We start from the raw sequence: 24348 nt of genomic DNA, 5'->3' as shown, positions 1-24348 counted from the left end.
GGGAGTTTCTAGAGTATGCGGTATCTGGCCTGCACAACTGTTGTGAGAGCTTGGTCTGCATTGCTGCCAATAGGTTGTACTCATTTTTGGTGCATGTTGGACTCTTTGTCACAGATTCTGGTGTCCTCAGAATTTCATCCCTGCTTTTTGTAGATAAAGTGGATCTGTTGGTATCATGAGGTGGTGACCTCCAGTTTGCACTGAAGCGTTTAGATGCAGCAGGACTGAGAATTAGCACCTCAGAATAAGATCCTCAGCTATAAAAGACTGGAATACCCAGTACAGGTCCGATGTGAGATTCTACCCAAAGTAGAAAAAGGGAGCGCTGAATGTAAAAGCGAAGCTGTCAATTTACCGCCAGATCTGTCCCCACCCTCGACTATGGTCACAAACTTTGGGTAGTGACTGAATGAGGTTGCAAATACAAGCCCTGGGAATGCTTTGGTGTTGTCCTTATAAATGGGAGGAGGTGGCTGGGGAGAGGGAGATCTGGGCCCTCTGCTTAGAGTGCTGGATGGCGATCTAGCCTCCGATAAGGGGAAGAATTCTGATGGATGGATGCGTGGATAGAATGGTTGTAAACAGCCAGTCACAGAAAAAGCACTCTACATATATAGGGTTCACTTTGGTCAATATCTATTCAAGTGCTCAGTGGGCTAAGAAGTTGCCTGTAGAGTTTAAAATTATGTACAGTGATCCCTTGCTATATCGCGGTTCACTTTTCGCGGCCTCGCTGTTTCGCGTATTTTTGGGGGGTCCAGTTTTGCTTCTTTTTTTTACCGCACATTGAGTTCTGTGTCCTGATCGGCTGTAGACCAAATTGTCAAATTTACATAAATCTTCGCTAGCAGAAGACAACAAACACAACAGTGTCAGCATCAAAGGATTACAAGGCACATTAAGCAAAACCAAACAATCAGATAAGTCAAGCTTTAATCAACTTATTCTTCTTGCTTTCTCTACTTCCGCACCATTGATTCATTAATTTTGCATTCTCTCGCAGCTGCTCTATTCCCATGTTCTTGACCTGAAAAGAGGGTTTGATCTTTGGTTTCATTCTATAATACTGGACTTATTTTTCTATGAAGGTTTGAACTTTGCGATTGTTTAAACAAGAGTGAAACGTGTGAAAATGTCGATGCCTGTCTGAGAAAACTATAAAGTGTGTAGTGAGGTGTTTTACGGCCTTAAAAACATCTATAATAATTGATAAGATAAGATAAGATGACCTTTATTAGTCCCACAGGTGGGAAATTTGTTTCGTTACAGCAAAAGTGCAAAGTTATGTAGCAGAAATTAGAAAACACTGGAATGCAATAAAATAAAATACTATATACAATAGAATAAAATAGAATAATATATACAATAGAATACAAATGTTATATACAACTTTGCGGATTTCACCTATCGCGGGTTATGTTTAGAACGTAACACCCACGATAAACGAGGGAACAACTATATATAGTTTTTCTTGGTGTTCTTACTCTTGTCTTGATCATTAGGTCACTAACAAGCAAGATGGATGAACTAATAGCGTTACTCTGGAGTCTGATGGAGTATCTGGAGTGTAGCCTGATGTGCTTTAGTGAAATACAGATGAAACAGGACATTCCCGATGACAGTGTATCTATTGAAGGCTTCCACACTGTTCGGGGTGGCAGTGACAGCTTGGTGAGTGGTAAGCAGAAAGGAGGGGGCTTGCTGTTCTTGTTAACAACCGATGGGCTAGACCTGCTCATATCTCAATCAAAGAACTAATTTGTTGCCCGGACAATTTTTTTCTTTAAAAAGGGACAATACAGTTTAACATTTAAACAGTTTCAATTTGGAGCATGAAACTGATATGCTGCACATAGAGTTTATAGGTATCACAAATTCATAAACATTCATTTTTTTTGTCACTTTTTGGCTTTTATATTCAAAATCCAAACAAACAAAATTACAACATTCAATTAAATAAAACCATAATACAACATGGCTCAAACCAATTAACTGTGTATTTTGAAAAATCAAATTTAAACAGTTTACACAGACTGTCTTTTTGACACTATAAGCAAGGGGTGTCAAACTCAAATACACAGTGGGCCAAAATTCAAAACTGGAACAAAGTCGCGGGCTAACGCTAATATTTATTGAAAAAAAAAATCTTCCTCTAGATATAAGAATGAATCTTTTCTTATGGACTCAAACAAGTTTTGCTGAAAAACTGAATATGGAACAAGCAAAGCTTAATACTAAACAATATACATATTAACTGTATAATACCAGTAGGCCAGCTCTAATAGTAATTTGGTATGGCTCCGCGGGCCAAATGTACAGGGAGTGCAGAATTACTAGGCAAATGAGTATTTTGTCCACATCATCCTCTGCATGCATGTTGTCTTACTCCAAGCTGTATAGGCTCGAAAGCCTACTACCAATTAAGCATATTAGGTGATGTGCATCTCTGTAATGAGAAGGGGTGTGGTCTAATGACATCAACACCCTATATCAGGTGTGCATAATTATTAGGCAACGTCCTTTCCTTTGGCAAAATGGGTCAAAAGAAGGACTTGACAGGCTCAGAAAAGTCAAAAATAGTGAGATATCTTGCAGAGGGATGCAGCAGTCTCAAAATTGCAAAGCTTCTGAAGCGTGATCATCGAACAATCAAGCGTTTCATTCAAAATAGTCAACAGGGTCGCAAGAAGCGTGTGGAAAAACCAAGGTGCCAAATAACTGCCCATGAACTGAGAAAAGTCAAGCGTGCAGCTGCCAAGATGCCACTTGCCACCAGTTTGGCCATATTTCAGAGCTGCAACATCACTGGAGTGCCCAAAAGCACAAGGTGTGCAATACTCAGAGACATGGCCAAGGTAAGAAAGGCTGAAAGACGACCACCACTGAACAAGACACACAAGCTGAAACGTCAAGACTGGGCCAAGAAATATCTCAAGACTGATTTTTCTAAGGTTTTATGGACTGATGAAATGAGAGTGAGTCTTGATGGGCCAGATGGATGGGCCCGTGGCTGGATTGGTAAAGGGCAGAGAGCTCCAGTCCGACTCAGACGCCAGCAAGGTGGAGGTGGAGTACTGGTTTGGGCTGGTATCATCAAAGATGAGCTTGTGGGGCCTTTTCGGGTTGAGGATGGAGTCAAGCTCAACTCCCAGTCCTACTGCCAGTTTCTGGAAGACACCTTCTTCAAGCAGTGGTACAGGAAGAAGTCTGCATCCTTCAAGAAAAACATGATTTTCATGCAGGACAATGCTCCATCACACGCGTCCAAGTACTCCACAGCGTGGCTGGCAAGAAAGGGTATAAAAGAAGAAAAACTAATGACATGGCCACCTTGTTCACCTGATCTGAACCCCATTGAGAACCTGTGGTCCATCATCAAATGTGAGATTTACAAGGAGGGAAAACAGTACACCTCTCTGAACAGTGTCTGGGAGGCTGTGGTTGCTGCTGCACGCAATGTTGATGGTGAACAGATCAAAACACTGACAGAATCCATGGATGGCAGGCTTTTGAGTGTCCTTGCAAAGAAAGGTGGCTATATTGGTCGCTGATTTGTTTTTGTTTTGTTTTTGAATGTCAGAAATGTATATTTGTGAATGTGGAGATGTTATATTGGTTTCACTGGTAAAAATAAATAATTGAAATGGGTATATATTTGTTTTTTGTTAAGTTGCCTAATAATTATGCACAGTAATAGTCACCTGCACACACAGATATCCCCCTTAAATAGCTAAAACTAAAAACAAACTAAAAACTACTTCCAAAAACATTCAGCTTTGATATTAATGAGTTTTTTGGGTTCATTGAGAACATGGTTGTTGTTCAATAATAAAATTATTCCTCAAAATACAACTTGCCTAATAATTCTGCACTCCCTGTAATTAGGCTGCGGGCCAAATTTGGCCCGCGGGCCAGAGTTTGACACCTATGCTATAAGCCAACTGCCATGTTTAGGTCAAAAAACACTGTTGGCACAACTTTATCATCATCTAAATTGCACATAACATTCTCAGCAAAGTAACGGTTTTCATTTTTTGTAGAACATCTAAAACCAAAATGTGTTGGATAAAACAGTTGATTGATTGGTTGATGATCAGTTAATTGTTCTGCCATAACCTTTTCAAGTAACTTTGATAGAACAGGAAAATGGAAATTACACAATTATTACTATTAAATTTATGTGCCATAGAACCATTGTCTCTGATAACACAGGTAAACAAAAACATGTTTGTAAAAATCAGAAACACAACACACTTTTCTAAACCAGTTTATAGATCTGCTTTTAGTTTTTTTTCTCACATTAACTTTTTGAATTATGAGTAATATTAATTTGCAATGGATTTGCATAGTGTCTTTATTAAACCACAGGCACCAATCAATTAACTGTTTCAGTACTCAATAAATATTCAGGTCAGTGTCAGTCAGCTACCACCATTTATTTAAAAACCCTTGTGTATACTATGTCTGGATTTGTACAGTACAGCATCCACAAGTAGTCAGTCAGTGGTGGACAGCTATTCAAAGGCCATTTTCTTGTATTTGTGTCAGTGTTGATGGTATACTTGCACACAAACCACTACATTGGACACTGATGTGTCACTCCTTACCCTGGCGTATGACGTGTTTCCTTGTAATTATTGTTATTTAACCCTTTTATGCATTAATTATGACAACCTCAATCAGGATATTTTCTTAAATATTTTATTCATCTTTTTTTATGCCTAAAGATGAATAAAAATACTTAAGAAAAAAAATCCTGATTGAGGTTGTCATAATTCACGCATAAAACGGTTAACTTAATGTCCTGATGAAAACACTCCCTGTTCATCACTCACCATGCCAAGATTTTCTGGAAATAATTTGAGGTAAGAGTGCAGGAAATGTTTTTTTATTGACATTCGACAACCCAGTTTCTGGTAGGAATTAAGCAGATGCTGAACTCCTTCCTTTTATGCAGGTGACTAGGTAATGCCCAGAAAGCTTTCGAGCCACTTGAGCGCCTCCCAAACTTTCATCCTGCAAAACAGTCTTGATCTGCAGACCAATAAATATCCCTTCCTTCATTTTTGCAGGATTCATCTTTGGAAACCTTTCAGCAAGGTACTGAAAACCTGATGAGTTTGCTTTGCTCATGGCCTTGACAAGATTTTTCATCAAGCCTACCTCAAGGCAGAGGCAGAAACCTGACAGTGCTTGTTCCTGGCTCCTAGGCATCTTATGGCTGCCAGTCACGCTTGATATAATGTTCCACAGTAGATCGGCTGTACCTCAGGCACAGGAAACAGCATTATTTGGTGAATTCTCCTCGCATTCCAATCAAAATACCAATCACCTTCAGATCACCACAGATGTTCCACTAAGGATTTTTATACGTGACTAATTCAAACAGTGTCTTCATATTGTCATAGGACTCCTTTAGATAAACAGAATGGGCAATCGGCATACTTGGTTTGGCATTTCCAATATGGAGTAGGACTGCCTTCAAGCTTCTTTGTGAAGAATCAATGAAGAGACGCCATTCAGCGGGAACATGCTCTTGTGACAAACTGCTAAATGTTGATGTTCTGTTGATGTCATGACAATAGCACAGTGAGCCATCAGGAGTGAAGAACGCTGTCAAGTTATGACTTTGACTTCTGTAGTGAGTTTACAGTAACACCCTTGGTAAGCACATTCTTCTGCTTAACCCTCAAAGCAATAAAGTTTGTCTTTTGACAGATTCAGATCACAAACGAGATTGTTCAGCTCTACTTGTGTAAAAGTCTCTGGTTCTGAATCTTCATTGGTCACGTAATCAGGATCTGATGACTCTGGATTGTAACTAGATCCGCCTTGAATATGTTCCTTACCACCTTCTACAGAAGCTAATCCATCATGTGGTCATCATGAGGAACAGACCTTATTGTTGGATTCGGGAGACAGACACTATCTCTACTTTTAAGATTAGGCTTAAAACTTTCCTTTTTTCTAAAGCATATAGTTAGGGCTGGACCAGGTGACCCTGAATCCTCCCTTTGTTATGCTGCAATAGATGTAGGCTGCCGGGGGATTCCCATGATGCATTGAGTTTTTCCTTTCCAGTCACCTTTCTCACTCACTATGTATTAATAGACCTCTCTGCATTGAATCATATCTGTTATTAACCTCTGTCTCTCTTCCACAGCATGTCTTTATCCTGTCTTCCTTCTCTCACCCCAACCGGTCGCAGCAGATGGCCGCCCCTCCCTGAGCCTGGTTCTGCCGGAGGTTTCTTCCTGTTAAAAGGGAGTTTTTCCTTCCCACTGTCGCCAAAGTGCTTGCTCATAGGGGGTCATATGATTGTTGGGTTTTTCTCTGTATCTATGAAGCGCCTTGAGGCGACTTTTGTTGTGATTTGGCGCTATATAAATAAAATTGAATTGAATTGAATTGAATTGTAGAATCCAGGGTGGGATATATACAATTTTGTGCTTGTTTTTTCAGAGAATCCTTTTGTCTTCAATTAAGATGGCGGCGCGCACAGACGCAGCAGCTCTATGCTCTCCACTTAGGTGCCTTTCCTTTTTGTTTCTCCTCTTTTTACTATTCTTTTGTTTATCTTATTATGTAAAGCCAAATTTTCCGACAACCATCTGGAATTATGCAAGATCGGATATAAGAGCCAGATCCCAATTACCAGTGATTATCAGAGGGTGCACAACATCCCCCCGGAGATAGCCAGAACATCGGGTTCTCCGTGGATTGTTATTGGCTCTGCCAAGAAACGCAGGCGGCGGAAGGAACGCAAACTGGTGCACAAACACTAAGATCATCACCACAGTCTGCTCCCCGGACATAGAGGAAATGTCTGTCATGTGCAGACCTTTCTACTTGCCCAGAGAACTGCCTGCAGTGCTAATAACAGCAGTCTACATACCACCAGACGCTAATGCTAGCTCAGCCCTTGCATACCTGCATGACATAATCTCTGAACAGCAACGGACATACCCAGAGGGAGTACACATCATTGCAGGGGATTTCAACAGAGCATGCTTAAGAACTGTGCTGCCTAAATTTGTACAACATGTGAAATGCCCTACGAGAGGAAATAACACCTTGGATCATGTTGACTCAAATATTAAGCAAGCCTACAGATCTGTTCCCCTCCCCCACCTGAGTATGTCCGACCACCTCTCTCTACTCATTGTCCCGGCATACACACCACTCAGGAAAAGGACAAAGTCCACCATCAGAACCATTTATACCATTTCTGAGGAAGCTCTCGCTCAATTGCAGGACTGTTTTGCTCTCAAAGAGTGGAGTGTCTTTGAACAGGATGACCTAGAGACTCACAGAACCGCAGTGCTGGGTTACATCAAACACTGCATAGACACTGTCACCACAGAAAAGCGGGTCCGGGTCTACCCCAACTGTAAACCATGGATGACAAGCAAGGTTCAGTCACTGTTAAAGGTACGCAACTGTGCATACAAATCTGGGGACCAGGACATGTACAGCAGAGCAAGAGCAGACCTTAAAAAGGCATCAGAGCAGCAAAACTGGACTATTCAAACAAGCTATCAGATCACCTCTCTGATAACAACTCCAGGAAGGTATGGGAGGGCCTGAAACACATAACCAATTACAAAGCCAATGGGACAAATATAGATAATATGGACAGCTCGTTAGCAGAGGAACTTAACCATTTTTTAACCGCTTCGAGAAAACTGCAGTCACCCCCACCATGCACACCACCCTGCCCACAGCGTCCTCTGAGCACAGCCCCCACACATTTAGCCTCCAACAACATCAGGTCCGCAATGTGTTCAGAGCAGTAAATCAGAGGAAAGCTGCTGGGCCCGACGGAATACCTGGTAGAGTGCTCAAAGCCTGTGCCTCCCACCCAGCTTCGACCCCCACCAGTTTGCCTATAAGGCAGACTGAACTCCTAGTGTCCTTCTACCGTGCCACTATCGAGAGTGTGCTGGTGCACGCCATCCCTGTGTAGTACACTGGTTGCACAACAGCTGACAAGAAGAGACTACAGAGGGTCATCAAAACTGCAGAGAAGGTGATTGGCTGTCCACTCCCCTCCCTGGACTTAATTGCCAGCTCAAGATGTCTCTCCAGAGCCAGGGGAATTATAAAGGACCACCTCCATCCTAACCTCCACCTCTTCAACATCCTGCCCTCTGGAAAAAGGCTCAGATCCATCAGGTGCAAAACCAGCAGACTAAAGAACAGCTTCTTCCCGTGGGCTGTCAGAACTCTTAATGCAAACTAAGAATGTGTAAAGACTTCCCCAACACATCCACTCTGACAGTGCTGTTGATCATCTATGTGCAATATCTAAGTCTTTCCATGTTCTGTGCAATATTTTTGGCTCATGTGCAATATTTTGGTCCCAGTCTATTTCAATGTTTCTTACACATACACCATTGTATATAGTTTCACTCACATATATGTATACATATACACTGCTTTTTATTGTATTTATTTATTTTCCCCCCTTCGTTGTATATTGGTTTCTCTTCTTCTTACTTTTGCACCTTTGTGGTCTAGCTACCCAATTTCGCTGTGCAAGAAACTGCACAATGACAATAAATAGCTCTAAGTCTCTAAGTCTCTAAGTCTTCACATGGCAAAAATAGCAATCATTGAGATGATCTCACGGTTTCTGCCACACCATCAGGATTGCAAATAGCATTGCTGCTTTTTGCAGAGTTAGCAAGTCCACTGGAACAACTGTTGCAGGAGAAATGTTGACCCCAAGATTTATCCTGGTCACCCAGTGGACAGCCAAAGTACAATTTGTATATCTTCTTAAGGTCTGTGGTAATTAGGCAATGTTGTGCTTTAGTTGTTAATGAACCACCCAAGTAACAGAAACTGTCTAGGGCGCAGAGCAATTGCAATTTTTGGTATGAATTAACCAAAAAAAAAAAAAAAAAGAACTCTGCTAGCTAGCATAATGGACAGGTTTTTGACGGGGCTCGCACACAAACGAAAAGCAGAAGTTGAAGCATCACCAAATATGCATACAAACCCACTTCCTTCCAAACCAAAAAGCAGAAAATATGATGAAGCATTTCTTGCGCTTGGCTTCACCTGCACAACGGTGGGTAATGAGTAGGGATGGGTATCAAAAACCGGTTCTTGTTGCGAACCGGTTCCCACTGTTTCAATTCCTTGGAATTGTTTGCCATTTTTGCAAACGATTCCCTTATCGATTCCAGTTTCCCCGAATGACGTCACCACGTTGCGGAGCGTCATTTACCTGGCAGGAAACATGGCGGCTCAAACGCTCAAAAGTTTGGTTATACTTTTCGAGAACAGATGACAACAGGGCAACTTGCAATACTTGTAAAGTATAAAGTAGATATTTTGTTTAAGGGAGGAAACACTACGAATATGCAAAAGCATTTTCTCACAAAACGCACAATGACCTTAAATGAATGTCGTGTTTTTAATTCCGCTCCGGACTCGTGAATCTCAACCCAGCAGCAGCGGTAACGTTTGCACGTCTTCTCCCGTTAATGCGGCAGGTAAATAATCAACTAACAGTGCATATTATGTTAGCGTGATCTGCCTTATTACAAAACCTGCCATTACTGTGCATTTAGGTGACCATGATGAGCGAGACAGACAGAGTCTGGCTCAGATGCTGGCAGTTCTCGCTGCAGTCTATTACTAGTAATACTATAACTTTTTTATACATGGGCCCATACTGGTAATGACTGATGTCATCGCCACAGTCAACTACATCAAAACACGACCTGTGAAAGCCCAGATTTTTTCGGCACTGTGTGAAGAAATGGGCTCCAACTACACAGCCGTTTTGTATCACAGCGAGTCCCAATGGCTGTCATGTGGGAAGGAGAGAGGTCTTTGAACTGCGAGATGAGATCCGCAGCTTTTTGAAGAAAGAGGGCAGTGATCTTACCAACAAATTTAACTGTAACAACTTTCTCATGAAACTGGCATACCTCAGTGACATGTTCCTGAAACTCAATGAACTAAATTTACAGATGCAGGGCAGGAACACTCACCTCCCACATCTGACAGATAAAGTCACATCATTTGTCAGAAAACTTGAAATGTGGAAGCAACGAGTGAAAGATAGAAACGTGGACTCATTTGAGAATTTGAAATCATTCATTGAAGACAACAAGCTGCAGAATACAGTGATCCCATGCATGAACAAACACGTCTGCCCTTCAGAAACATTTCCAGAGACATTACCTGGTGCAAGATTCCAAATAATATGACTGGATCCGTGACCCCTTCAGTCCAACACCCCCTGCTGACTTCAGCACATACAAGGAGGACCAGTTCATTGATCTTACCTGTGATTCAACTAAGAGGCTGCAGTTTAATTCAAAGACCCTGAAGATCTTCTTGTAAAACAAATTGCAAAAAAGCAAAAAAAGTTTGGGTGCCACTGATCTATTCAGTTGTGTAAATCCACAAGAGCAGTAAAACTTAGAGCAGTAGTAGCCCAGCTCAGTTAATCACAGTTTGTGAAAAATCTGCTGGAGTTCTCAATAGAAAGTTCTTTGAGTTGTGATTATTTTCCCTATTGACTACAATTTTAGGGTTCCTCCATGTGCTGAATCCCACTTTAATCCCTTCCATACTCATTTTGCTGGTTAGAGACAAGAAAAAGTTTGGGGTTTTTTTCCTTCTTTTTCAATTTCCATCTTCTACTAAAGTAATTCAAGTATAAGCTGGGCTACTATAGCGCCAGGTTCAGTTAACTTTGTAAAAAAACTGCTGGTTGAATCATCTTCCAACAAGCAACAACTTTTTACTTTCTTAATTGGAGTATATTTCAGAGCCTGTACTTTTTCGCTTTTATTTGAGTAAAGAAGTTGAATTAGTAAATGGACTTATTCTTATACAGGGAGTGCAGAATTATTAGGCAAGTTGTATTTTTGAGGAATAATTTTATTATTGAACAACAACCATGTTCTCAATGAACCCAAAAAACTCATTAATATCAAAGCTGAATGTTTTTGGAAGTCGTTTTTAGTTTGTTTTTAGTTTTAGCTATTTAAGGGGGATATCTGTGTGTGTAGGTGACTATTACTGTGCATAATTATTAGGCAACTTAACAAAAAACAAATATATACCCATTTCAATTATTTATTTTTACCAGTGAAACCAATATAACATCTCCACATTCACAAATATACATTTCTGACATTCAAAAACAAAACAAAAACAAATCAGCGACCAATATAGCCACCTTTCTTTGCAAGGACACTCAAAAGCCTGCCATCCATGGATTCTGTCAGTGTTTTGATCTGTTCACCATCAACATTGCGTGCAGCAGCAACCACAGCCTCCCAGACACTGTTCAGAGAGGTGTACTGTTTTCCCTCCTTGTAAATCTCACATTTGATGATGGACCACAGGTTCTCAATGGGGTTCAGATCAGGTGAACAAGGTGGCCATGTCATTAGTTTTTCTTCTTTTATACCCTTTCTTGCCAGCCACGCTGTGGAGTACTTGGACGCGTGTGATGGAGCATTGTCCTGCATGAAAATCATGTTTTTCTTAAAGGATGCAGACTTCTTCCTGTACCACTGCTTGAAGAAGGTGTCTTCCAGAAACTGGCAGTAGGACTGGGAGTTGAGCTTGACTCCATCCTCAACCCGAAAAGGCCCCACAAGCTCATCTTTGATGATACCAGCCCAAACCAGTACTCCACCTCCACCTTGCTGGCGTCTGAGTCGGACTGGAGCTCTCTGCCCTTTACCAATCCAGCCACGGGCCCATCCATCTGGCCCATCAAGACTCACTCTCATTTCATCAGTCCATAAAACCTTAGAAAAACCAGTCTTGAGATATTTCTTGGCCCAGTCTTGACGTTTCAGCTTGTGTGTCTTGTTCAGTGGTGGTCGTCTTTCAGCCTTTCTTACCTTGGCCATGTCTCTGAGTATTGCACACCTTGTGCTTTTGGGCACTCCAGTAATGTTGCAGCTCTGAAATATGGCCAAACTGGTGGCAAGTGGCATCTTGGCAGCTGCACGCTTGACTTTTCTCAGTTCATGGGCAGTTATTTTGCGCCTTGGTTTTTCCACACGCTTCTTGCGACCCTGTTGACTATTTTGAATGAAACGCTTGATTGTTCGATGATCACGCTTCAGAAGCATTGCAATTTTGAGACTGCTGCATCCCTCTGCAAGATATCTCACTATTTTTGACTTTTCTGAGCCTGTCAAGTCCTTCTTTTGACCCATTTTGCCAAAGGAAAGGAAGTTGCCTAATAATTATGCACACCTGATATAGGGTGTTGATGTCATTAGACCACACCCCTTCTCATTACAGAGATGCACATCACCTAATATGCTTAATTGGTAGTAGGCTTTCGAGCCTATACAGCTTGGAGTAAGACAACATGCATGCAGAGGATGATGTGGACAAAATATTCATTTGCCTAATAATTCTGCACTCCCTGTATAGCACTTTTCTACTCTTCCGAAGTACTCAAAGCGCTGTATACAACATGCCACACTCACCCAATCACACCCATTCTCACAAGCACTTTCTCTATACATAGTGCTTTCTAACTACTATCACACACATTCATACTCTGATGGACGCATCACAGAGCAACTTGGGGTTAGTATCTTGCCTAAGGATACTTGACATGCAGACTGGAGCCAGGGATCAAACCACCAACCTTCCGATCAGTAGGTGACCTGCTCTACCTCCTGAGCTACAGCCACCCCTAGTACTTCAAGTTTTAATGGAGTTTTTTTTTTTTTGGTCTGTACTTCTAAGTAAGTACAGAATGTCTGTATTTTTGCCACTCTGGGTGAGAGTAATATAAAGCTTTAGCTTTATGTAATTTCAAGACTATGATCAGTATTACTTTAGTAGTTAATGCTGTTTTTAGAGCAAAATCTATTGTTCACTAGTTTTTTCACAAGTTAATTTATTTCACTATCTAAAAATGGAAGGCAATTTTCAACTATATTTCAACTAACACTTGATTTGACACTTGACACACAGATTAAAAGTAAAGCTCAATTCTACGAGGAAAATCAAATTCCCACACAGCTTTTCTTAAAGTGTGCACTGAGTTTAAGTGTTAATGGTTCTAATGACCAAAGTCACATATGTGCTAAACAGTGTCCCATGTACCCTACATAGTTTGCTCTGGCAACAAATTCAATTACTACATTATATAGTGTCCTCTTGTGTTACCTGGACCCCGACCAAGTAGTAACCAAGTAACTCAATAATATCAAATACCCAAGGTGAAAATATAAAGTCATTCTCTTACCTTTGACTGGAGATGTTGGTGAGTGTGGTAGGATTATGCACAGATAAGGTATATTTGCTTGTGGAAAGGTTTGTCTCTGTCTCCTTTTCAGCTGTATGCTTCATTGTCTTTCCATTATGTTGCTATAAACAGAAAGCAGAAACCACACTGACAACTGTTATGAATTTACAGATTCAAATTGTGATTCCTTTTATTTGATAACAGTAACAGCATACACCAATAAGCTGCAAATCTTGAAGAGGCAAGTTAGAATTTGGGCGTCCAGTGGTAGAGTTTGCCACATTGGAGTCAATACCAGTACTGGTATTCTTCCTCTTATTCCTTAGACGTTGCCTTAAACGGTCCCGTAGTTTCTTTCTCTGCTTCCTGTTTGTAAAGAAACAAAGTAGATCGTGAAAGAGCCCAGATCGCAACTTGGATACATAACTGATGGCAGTCCCACATAAACAAAAAGATAGTAAAAGTAATTCATAGTTGATGCTAGCAAAAGTAATTTATGTTTATAACATTGTACAACAGTACAATGAATATGGTTGTATTGGCCACGAGCAACACAAATTCCTCAAAATTCTCTCAGCCCACTTGGTTTTACCGTATCTCTGATCATTGAATTGTGGATGATGTCCAGCTTTATAGGTAACTTTAGAAATGTTATAATGGTTTCACTGTGTGAAGAAGTGCAATGGATGAATGTAACAGACTTTTGTAGCTAAATCACAATAAAAGACACATCAAATCATGCTTTGAATCAGATATTAAACAAACATACATTTTCAATTACAAAAATTGTAAAACTAATAGTCTATACTAATGTTTGAACCAAGGAGGTCTACTGCACAATTAAAATTGTACAATTGAGCATCTACTAATTAAAATACTTCAGAGTATCTCATCTTAACATCTTTTTTTATTCTTTGATCTGAATACTTTCTTTTATTGATGCCCCTTCTTTTTTATACATTTTGCATTCATTTATTCAACCACAACTACAAAAGAGAAACTGCACCCTGAATTTGGCAGTACAATATGAAACTATAATAAAATCAGGGACAGTACCTACATAGTATACAATGAAAAACAAAAAATGGCATTAATGACATTACTTGGTTTTGCAGTAGGCAACCACACACATGATTCCAACGACTAGGAGCGCAATGCAGATTCCAGTTATTGTTAAAATACGTTTCTGATACAGCTCCTCAGCTTCTGAAAAAAAAGGACAACCATTCTTTAAAACATTATATCTAAACACACACAGTCAACCACAAACACACACAAAGACTCTGTCAGCCCTAAACCCAAACAATTTTTAAAACGACTCTGTAATACAGTTTTTATATTTCTAGCAACCACAGTCCACATGCAAAGATTTGAAGAGAGATAAATCTGTGTCTTTAATCTAACTGAAATGTAATTATTAGAGGGGGAAAGGCAGTGGCAGGTGTATTATGCTCTTTGATTCCCATAAGCTTATAATTCATATTATTTTTTTTATTTTTTGTCCAAAATTAATCTAATTTAAATCAGTCGTAGAGGTGACAAATAACAAAGTACTTCATTTCACATCACTGCATACCTTCAAATATCAAAGTGGTTTGAAACTAAACAGTTAATACACAAATATGGATGGGTACCGGTATCCGGTGCCATTATGGCACCAGTTCTGACATAAACGGTAGTAATCAGACCGAAAAGCACCGCACATTTCATTGCTTTATTTCGGTGCTTTTTTTTCTTGAGATGTCATACACTTTGGATTCTAGCCAATCATTTTACCTTTCCAAGGATAGTAGGTGGGCCCAGGTAGGTATGTTCTTTTAGAGCAGAGCTACAGATTAAAAATGCCCAAGGCGAAGCGGTCAAAAGTCTGGCTGTACTTCACAGCAAAAGATGCAAACTCAGCAGCCTGCAACAAGTGCTTTAAGGTGATACTGTGATACTGTCAAAGGAGGTAACACCTCGAATCTGATGAAACACCTGGCGACGTATAGCATTTTGTTAAAAGCCGAGAAATGCGCCGTGTTTGATAGCTTGCTGCAAGACCTCACACCAAGCACATCTACTGCGGGTGTGGTGCCTGTTATCGGATCTGGAGTTAGCAACATCCCCCTAGAACCCGAAGAGGAGAGTCCTGGCCCTAGCCCTGCCAGTGTAGCAGAAATGATGGCAGATGATAATGCTAGCAGCAGCCGTTCTTCTCTTAATGTGGCTTAATGTTGTTCGTGTGTAATTTACGTTGAGTAGGCTAACCACGTTATTAAATTAATGCATGTAAGGTGACCTAACAAACACCGTCGTAGTTACATGCGGCTGTCTTCTTGTTTGATGGCAGATACTCCCTTCACCCTGGCCAAAAAAGCTAAAATGACCAAAGAAAAAGTGGAAAACAGCTAAACATGAGAGGTCTTTGGACAAAGTTTGTGTTTTTTTCCATTGTTTAAGCACTGCTTCCAGCCAAGAGTGATACCATATATGCCCTATAGCTGCAGAAAAGGCTAACATTGTTATCTTTTTACAAAAAAACACAGCTAAACATGAGAGGTTTTTGGACAAAGTTTGTGTTTTCCATTCTTTAAGCACCGGTTCGAGCACTGTTTAAGCACTGGCACCATTTCAAAAGTACCGGTGTGGCATCAGTATCTGATAAAACCTAGACGATACCCATCCCTATACACAAAGGACTATCCTAACGGTGTTTCACCAAGGATTATTACATATAAAGTGACGGAAAAGGCAAAAACGTGTAATTTATGCATAACTTATTGTATGTTTGTTTTGGGGAGTTTTGCCACATCAAAACGAGTGTCAATGTACATAAGATATATTTGTGATACTTCAGAATCTAGATAGACCTACAGAAGAGGAGCGAGCATAAAAGGAGTAATATAGCAGGTAAATTAAAAGGCAATGTTTCAGTTAACAAGTTAACAAGTATCAGCAGACACACAAACTGTTTGTGTTCAGCCTGCACACTGTGTCCACTTGTGTTTCCCAGGTAGAGGAAAGAGTGAGAGCAAACGTCACACAGCAATGGAGAATGATAAGGACTACTCAGTGACATTTGATAAACTTGGCGTTGGAAATCAGCCAAAACAATTCATTAAAAACATCTGCTTACATCTTCTTGAATTCAAATGTGTAAATCTACAAATATTAACAAAATCTCAGAGCCGCAGCAGCTGATCACAGCCAGTGTACAAAGAAAATCTATTGAGGCTCATGTAACATATGTGTTAAATACTTGTAAATTTCACCCCAAACACCTTTTTTTTAAATTAAATATTTCATTTTGCATTTTAATCTCCTGCCTGTGTGATCTGAGTCTGTGTGTGTTCATGTGTGTGCGCGCTACATATGACGTAGGCGCGTGCATGTGTGCCCCGGTCACCGCTCCTTTCAGCATGGCCGGAGGAGAGGTGTCCTGGCAGACGCGACACACACAGCTCAGGCCTTTATTTCTGTGTTGCAGATGTGCAGTAAAAAGCCAAAGACCCAGTGCTGTCTCCTGTCTCTTACTTTCATGCCAGAACACAATGCATAGACAGACGTAACATACAGATGGGTTACATTGGTGCATCAAGCATCGACGTCATCTCGATCACCTCTGCCCTTTGCAACACATAGGCAGCGACTGCCAAACAACCGCCAGCAGGCTCTTAAACGACTGCACACTCTCAAGCAGAGTCTTGACAGGAAGGCAGACATAAGAGATCACTTTGTTAAGTTCATCCAGAAGATGTTTGACACTCAGCAAGCAGAGTTAGCACGTGCTTTGAAGCCTGAGGAAGAGTGCTGGTATCTTCCATTGTTTGGAGCATACCATCCGCAAAAGCCTGGACAAATACGGGTAGTTTTTGACTCGAGCGCCAAACACGAGGGGGTGTCGTTGAATGATGTCCTTTTAAGTGGTCCAGACTTGAACAACACTTTGGTTGGAGTGCTACTGCGGTTTCGAAAAGAGCTTATAGCAATAACTGCAGATGTTCTACTGCTTTACTGTAAGGGAAGATCACCGGAACTACCTACGTTTTCTCTGGTACCGAAACAATGACCTCTCAAAAGATGTGACAGAGTTCCGCATGACAGTGCATGTGTTTGGCAATACCCCTCACCAGCTGTGGCGATCTATGGGCTGAGAAAAGCAGCTCAAGCAGGAGAGGCAGAGCACAGCAAAGATGCAAGGAAGTTTGTTACCAGAAACCTTTATGTCGACAACTGTCTGACTTCACTCCCTACAGAAACAGAAGCCATCAGTCTTCTTCAAAGAACACAGAAGATGTTAGCTGAGTCCAATTTATGGCTACACAAAATTGCCTCAAACAGTAGCAAGGTAATGGATGCATTTCCAGCTGATGATCTGGCCAAGGACCTGAAAAACCTAGACCTAGGGACAGATTCTCTTCCTGTTCAGCGTAGCCTTGGACTGAGCTGGAGTCTTGAATCAGATCTTAGATGCCATGCTGCTGCAGTCGGGGCCTACCCGTCTTTCTCATGAAGTCCTTCACCTTGATGGCAGAAGTGATGGCAATTATGAATGCTCATCCATTGGTTCCGGTGAGTACAGATCCAGAGTCACCGACAGTGTTGACACCAGCAATGCTTCTTACTCAGAAGGCAAACGTTGTGTCTGCTCCCGAAGGGGTGTTTGACTTGAAAGACCTATACAGGAAACAGTGGCGACATGTCCAATGTCTAGCCGACATCTTTTGGAAACGATGGCGACAAGAATATTTGACAACACTGCAGTCCAGAAAGAAGTGGATCAATGACAAAAGGGACATGCAAGTCGGAGACATTGTCTTACTGAAGGATGACCAACCAAGCGAAATGAATGGCCTATTGGTCTCATTGTTAAGAACATCCCTAGTCAAGATAATAAAATCAGAAAGGTGGAGGTTAGGGTTGTGAAACAAGGTGCTCCACGGATTTACCTATGTCCAGTTTCTCAGCTCATCCTTCTGTTCCCCAAGGAAACTATAAAGAAAGACTGAGGTATACAGGAAACTAAACAGTAAAGTAAAAGAAGTAGTGGTATAAAATAATTTGTGTGTTGGTATAACTTTAATGTGGTAATATGCTTTTGTTTGTATGATTTGTTTGTGTTAAAAGTCCGCTTGTTCATTGTAACTGTTTATACTACGTTACCCATGATGCACCTTGGTATCTGTACTTCCGGTTGGGAACGTGTTCAGCGCAGTTCTGCGCAGATGAGAGGTGTGTCGGAGGATAACGTATTTACTTGCATTCCTGTGTGAGTTAATACTGTGTGCGTGCTTACTATGTGAGTATTGTAAGATGAGAGCGATGCTTGTTTGACTTTATCTGTGTAATTTGCTACGTAAGAAGCTAGTCCCGTTGCTATCGCTAAGATACGTTTTTTGACCTACTACAGGCAGGCTTGTGTTCAGCCCAGATTTCATTCCATATATGACTTACTGTCAAGCATTGTGGTTGTAGGTGGATGTAACTATTTACTATGTTTATTCTCTGAAGCGTTGTAATCTGCAGAGGTCTGGTTTGCCAATGTATATACGAGCCAGAAATTCATTTATGGTCTTAGGGTGCCATCTAGTGGCCATGAGGTTATGGCAGATTGTATAACATTACGCTGGAAACCCACAGTACTGTAGAAGGGGTACACTGCTATCCATAGTGGTTAATACAAATGTTTGTTCTTTCTGTTTACAGATGACCACACACACACCCATATACACACTCACACCCCCTTTACCTGCATGTGAATACTGTAATGCCTCCCTACCAACGCTGTACATCCTGTTGATGTCATCTGCCACCTCCTTAGTAAAGTTATTTGAACTACCTCACTGTGGAGTGCCATTCCTTCTGACCGAGGACGACTCAGTTGAAGCGTGATCGGCAATCAGTGCAAACATACATTACAGTTTGTATGATTTGGGAAGTTGTTATGCCCAGCTTGTTTGCTACAAGTGCTCAGTGGAGGTGAAACCTTTGCCCACGCATGCCTTTAAGTTTCCATTACATACTATAACCTCAACTATCTGATTTGTGATGCATGTGTAATTTGAGTATACTGAGTTACTATTTCAGCTGTGTGGTCATTACTCATTTGTAAAGCTACTTGTGCGCTAGCGACTGTATATTAGCATGTGTTTGCTAACTTGCTATGATCAATAATGCTAGTTAACTGAAGGTGTTTATGTTTAATTTAGGCAACCTTAAGATTGATGTTTTTGCTGGTTGTCATGAAAAACAAGTTTCAATTAGTACATTATGTATGCTCAGTGAATGAGAAGGTAATTATCTGTTTTGTGTTTATTTAGTTTTACAAAAAGAAAAGAGAAAGGAGAGATAAGCTAAATCACGCCCACATCTAGTGAGGACAGAACAGTTAAATACTTGTGAATTTCACTCAAAACACCTTTTGCATTTTAATCTCCTTGAGGAATAACACATAACACCAATACATAATACACTCCAACACAGATTTGAAGACCTAAAAGTTATTGTATTCAATCTTTCTACTAATAACTTATTCTACAAATAACCTTATTTCTACAATAATAGATGTATTTAACAGTGCTTTTCCCCCCATCATTTTTGCCATCTTTCTGTGTTTCTTGCTTCACTTTCAGCTCAGCCACACTGCTCACTGTGGATGGCTGCACTCTCTATTTGTTTTGACAAAGATTTTTGTCTGTTCAAAGGGAGTTCCCCCCTTGTGCCACCAAGAAGTGTCCTTCCTCACAGGAGATTTTGGAATTGCTTGGTTTTTATTTATAATCTTTTTTTTCTTTTCTTTTTTACCTTGCAACATGAAGAACCATGAAGGAAGTATTGATTTGTCTGTATACTTGTATATATATGGACTGAGTAGTCCATGTTATTACAAGAAACAGGCATGCAGACATCTGCACAGACCCCTTCGCTCACCATCTAATGATAACATTTATGTTGAACCTTTGACCTGTTTAAAAAAAAGCATTTGAAAAGACTTGGAATGAGCTACCTAGATACTTAAGACCTGCAACTACAACTTTAAATCTCCACCATAAATGCATCACATCATAGTCTAAGCAGGCATTATGTTCTTATTACTGAGCAAGTATTTCCATGCTGTCACTGGAGTCACCAGGATGTAGAACATAAAAAATGAACAAATTCAGCATTCAACTTGCCAATCAGATTTAAATACTCAGAAACTAAAGGTGCCAGAACACTGTCCAGCAACCCAAGAAGAGAAGCCCAGACCTCTGCTGATTCTCATTCCCACCGCTTCACACTTGGCTGCGAACCATTCCAAAGCACGCTCAAGGCCATCACCTGATGAAGCCAAAAGAACCACATCATCCACAAAAAGCAAAGATGAGAATCTGAGACCACCCAGGTGAAAGCCTTCCGCCACTTGGCTACATCCAGAAATTCGGTCCATAAAAATTACAAACAGAATCGGCAACAAAGGGCAGTCTTGGCAGAGCCCATCACCCACAAGGAACAAGTCCGACTTATTGCCGGCTATGCGGACCAAGCTCTTGCAATGGTTGTACAAGGATCGAATGGCCCGTAACAGTAGGCCAGACACCCCATACTCCTGGAGCACCTCCTACAGGACACCCCGAGGCCACACTAAGCTGGTTGGGCAAACTCCCATGCACCCTCAAGTATCCTTGAGAGGATAAAGTGCTGATCCAGTGTTGCACGACCAGGACAAAAACCGCATTGTTCCTCCTGTGTCCAAGGTTTGACTAACGGATGGACTCTCCTTTCCAGCACCCTGGCATAGACCTTGGCAGGGAGGCTGAGAAGTGGGATTTCCCTACAGTTGGAACACACCCTCCGGTCCCCTTTCTTAAAGATGGGAATCACCATCCCGGTCTGCCAATCCAGGGGTACTGCCCCTGATCTCCACTCAACAGTGTAGAGGCGTGTCAACCCAGATAGTCCTACAACATCCAGAGCCTTCAGGATCTCAGGGCGGACCTCATCCACCCCAGTGGCTATGACACCAAGGAGTTGTTTAACTGCCTCAGTGACCTCGCCCCCAGAGATTGGCGGGTTATCCAGTTTGTCCCCAGTCTCTGCTTCCTCCACGGAAGACATGCCAGTGGGATTAAGGAGGTCCTCTAAGTATTCCTTCTGCCACCCAACAAGTCAGCAGTGCTCCACCCGCACTATACACAGTGCCGGTAGCACACCACTTTCCCCTCCTGAGTAACGTAACGGTTTGCCAGAATCTCTTTGAGGCAGTCCAAAAGTCTTTTTGAGTTTTTGCTCCAGCCACTCCCTGTGCTGCGTTCCGCTTGGCCTGTTGGTACCTATCAGTTGACTCTGAAGTCCCACAGGCTAACCAAGCCCGATAGGACATCTTCTTCAGCTTGATGGCTCCCCTCATCTCTGGTGTCCACCATTTGGTTCAGGGGTTACCACCACGACAGGCACCGGCCACCTTGCAGCCGCAGCTCAGTGCAGCGGCTTTGGCAGTGGAGATGCTGAACATTATCCATTCGGACTCAGTGTCCCCAGTCTCCCTTGGAATGCTGTTGAAGCTCTGCCGGAGGTGTGTGTTGAAGAACTCGTGGACCAAGGCCTCTCCTAGGCATTTCCAGTACACCCTCACTATACGTTTAGGCGCGCCAGCTCTGTCCAGTGTCCTCCCCGGCAACCTGATCCAACTCACCACCAAGTGGTGATCAGTTGACAGTGTATTAAATCCTGTATATTTAGCCACATGTTTTAATACTTTAATGTTTTAACTTAACTAATGGGGACCTCATACCTGGTTAAAGCCTTGATCACATATAAGAATATCTATACCAGCTAAAGAAAAATGAGCCTACACCAATGAATGTCAAAAACAGACAATATCAGAATACTCAAAGTTAATCAAATGAGAAGTGGTTAAAGATCATCAGCCCAAAGATTACCAAAAAAGGATGAAATTCAGAACTGCCTATCACCTTTTTCCAGTTCCACACATACCCAGATTTGAATTTGAGATGATTGCTTACTGAGACATGGGCCCTATCATTTCCAAGGCAGTTACACCAAAAGATAAGCACTAAGTTCAAACTTTACCTTGCGTTTAAGACACAAGCCTTTTTTGATGTACTGATAAACCAAAATTAGTAAGTTAGAATTTTTTATATATTTCACATAATACTCTTCCTGTTCTTCCAGCAGGAACAAAATCAGATGGCATCATGCTTATGTAGTGCTTTTCTCCTCTATCTGAGCACTCAAAGCACTTTGGTTTGTAGACATCTCTGCACTTTAAATTCAGAGCAAGCTAAGAATAAATGCACTGGTCTGTTACTTAGAAAAACTTCAGCCAACTATATTAGTTCAGAATTTAAAAGGCATAATAAAAATGTACATCATTTATCTAATAGATTTTAGTATCAATGGTTATTACAATGTTATTATAGTGGCCTCAATCAGCATGTAAATGGTAAATGGTAAATGGCCTGTATTTATATAGCGCTTTACTAGTCCCTAAGGACCCCAAAGCGCTTTACATATCCAGTCATCCACCCATTCACACACATTCACACATGTAGTGGGGTGTGGTCTGAGGCTTGGCTGCAGGAGTGGGGTGGTGAAGTGGGTTCAGAGGACAGTGCCGGGGGACACTGGCAACTATCATCTAGTCATGCCTCCCCTATTCCAGTAGAGCGCCAGGACCTGGAAGGAAGAGCTGAAGCTGGGACTGGACAGCCACTGAGTGCAGAGCAGAGTAGAAAAGGTTATCTCTGGGTATGAGACAGCTGGCAGTGTGTGGCCAAAACTGCACTTCTAAATAAAATTACTGTTAACCACACAGTGTATGTTCTGCTGGACAAAATAACACTGGCGTGTGTTACTCACTCAACTGGGGAACCCCTAATAATAACCACATGTATTTATGGCCCATATATGAAGTTCACTATGTTACCAGAAGTTTTAACGCACCAATTCAAATAATTGAATTCAGATGTTCCAATAACTTCTGTGATAAAAAACTTCAGATATATAAAATCAAGCACCTAGACATGCAGGCTGCTTCTACAAACATTTGTTAAATAATGGGTTGTTTTCAGGAGCTCAGTGAATTCCAGCATGACACAGTGATATTATACAACCTGTGCAAAAGCAAGTCCAGGCGTGAAATTTACTCCCTACTAAATATTCCACAGTCAGAGGAGGCGCAAAATGATAGAGGTTGTCAACTTTCTGCAGGGTTAATCACTATAGACCTCCATAATTCATGTGGCCTTCAGAATAGCTTGAGAACAGTGACGTATAGAGCTTCATGGAATAGGTTTCCATGGCTGGGAAGTTATATGCAAGCCTTACATCACCAAGTGCAATGCAAACCATTAGATGTAGTGATGAAGGCTTAGGTGTCTGGTTTTGGCAGTTGCGGCAGTTGGTACTCATGTAAGTGTCTGTGTAGGTTCTCAGTCATCCAGATCATGGTAGTCTAAGGAGCTTAGAAAGGTACTTGTCTAACTGCACTCTGCTAAGTGTGAAGTTTGGTGGAAGGAGGAGTATGGTGTGGGGTTGTTTTTCAGGAGTTGGGCTTGGCCCTGTTAAGGAATAAACATATATTCTTAGTGCTTATTTTCTGATTATATTGTTTTATGTATTTTAGTAATAAAGGCTTGTAAAGCAAAGCCACTTTTGACTCACAAACTAAGTGCTCAGCCAGACTGAAAAACAGGAAATGTATGAAATGTAAATGTAAATTAAAGATCATTTATTGAGTTTTGACCACCCTGGGTCCAGTCTTTCTTTGCCGCCAAAAGAATTAAAAAGAACTGAATGTAATAGCCCCTTAGTTCCAGTGGAAGGAACCCAGAGTGTACAGGGTGGGCCATTTATATGGATACACCGTAATAACATGGGAATGGTTGGTGATATTAAAGTCCTGTTTGTGGCACATTAGTATATGTGAGGGGGCAAAATCCTCAAGATGGGTGGTGACCATGGTGGCCATTTAGAAGTCAGCCATCTTGGATACAACTTTTGGATACAACTTTTGTCATAGGCCTTTCGCCCTATGACAGCTGGGATAGGCTCCAGCGCCCCCCGCGACCCTGAAAAGGATAAGCGGAAGCGAATGGATGGATGGATGGATG

General features: G+C 41.3%; 1 protein-coding gene and 1 long non-coding RNA gene across 8 annotated transcripts in view; one reads left to right on the top strand and one right to left on the bottom strand.

The window, feature by feature from the left end:
- Positions 1 to 24348, bottom strand: part of nrg1 (neuregulin 1) — a 57280-nt gene that overhangs the window by 20659 nt on the left and 12273 nt on the right. For 5 of the 7 annotated variants that reach the window (XM_026172878.1, XM_026172879.1, XM_026172873.1 and 2 more), the window contains 3 exons: positions 14356 to 14458; positions 13468 to 13618; positions 13253 to 13374 (listed from right to left, as the gene is read on the bottom strand). In XM_026172878.1, the coding sequence (XP_026028663.1) occupies positions 13253 to 13374; positions 13468 to 13618; positions 14356 to 14458 (376 nt within the window). The remainder of the gene's footprint in view (positions 1 to 13252; positions 13375 to 13467; positions 13619 to 14355; positions 14459 to 24348) is intronic. The other 2 variants (XM_026172875.1, XM_026172877.1) reach the window with 1 other exon arrangement.
- Positions 16603 to 19073, top strand: LOC113025290 (uncharacterized). The gene is made up of 2 exons (XR_003272779.1): positions 16603 to 18533; positions 18941 to 19073. It is a non-coding gene; the product is annotated as an uncharacterized LOC113025290 (long non-coding RNA).

Source organism: Astatotilapia calliptera, chromosome 7 (genome assembly GCF_900246225.1).
Source record: "Astatotilapia calliptera chromosome 7, fAstCal1.2, whole genome shotgun sequence".
NCBI lineage: Eukaryota > Metazoa > Chordata > Actinopteri > Cichliformes > Cichlidae > Astatotilapia > Astatotilapia calliptera.
Note: the sequence above shows the minus strand (reverse complement) of the source record. Positions and strands in the feature narration are given on the sequence as shown.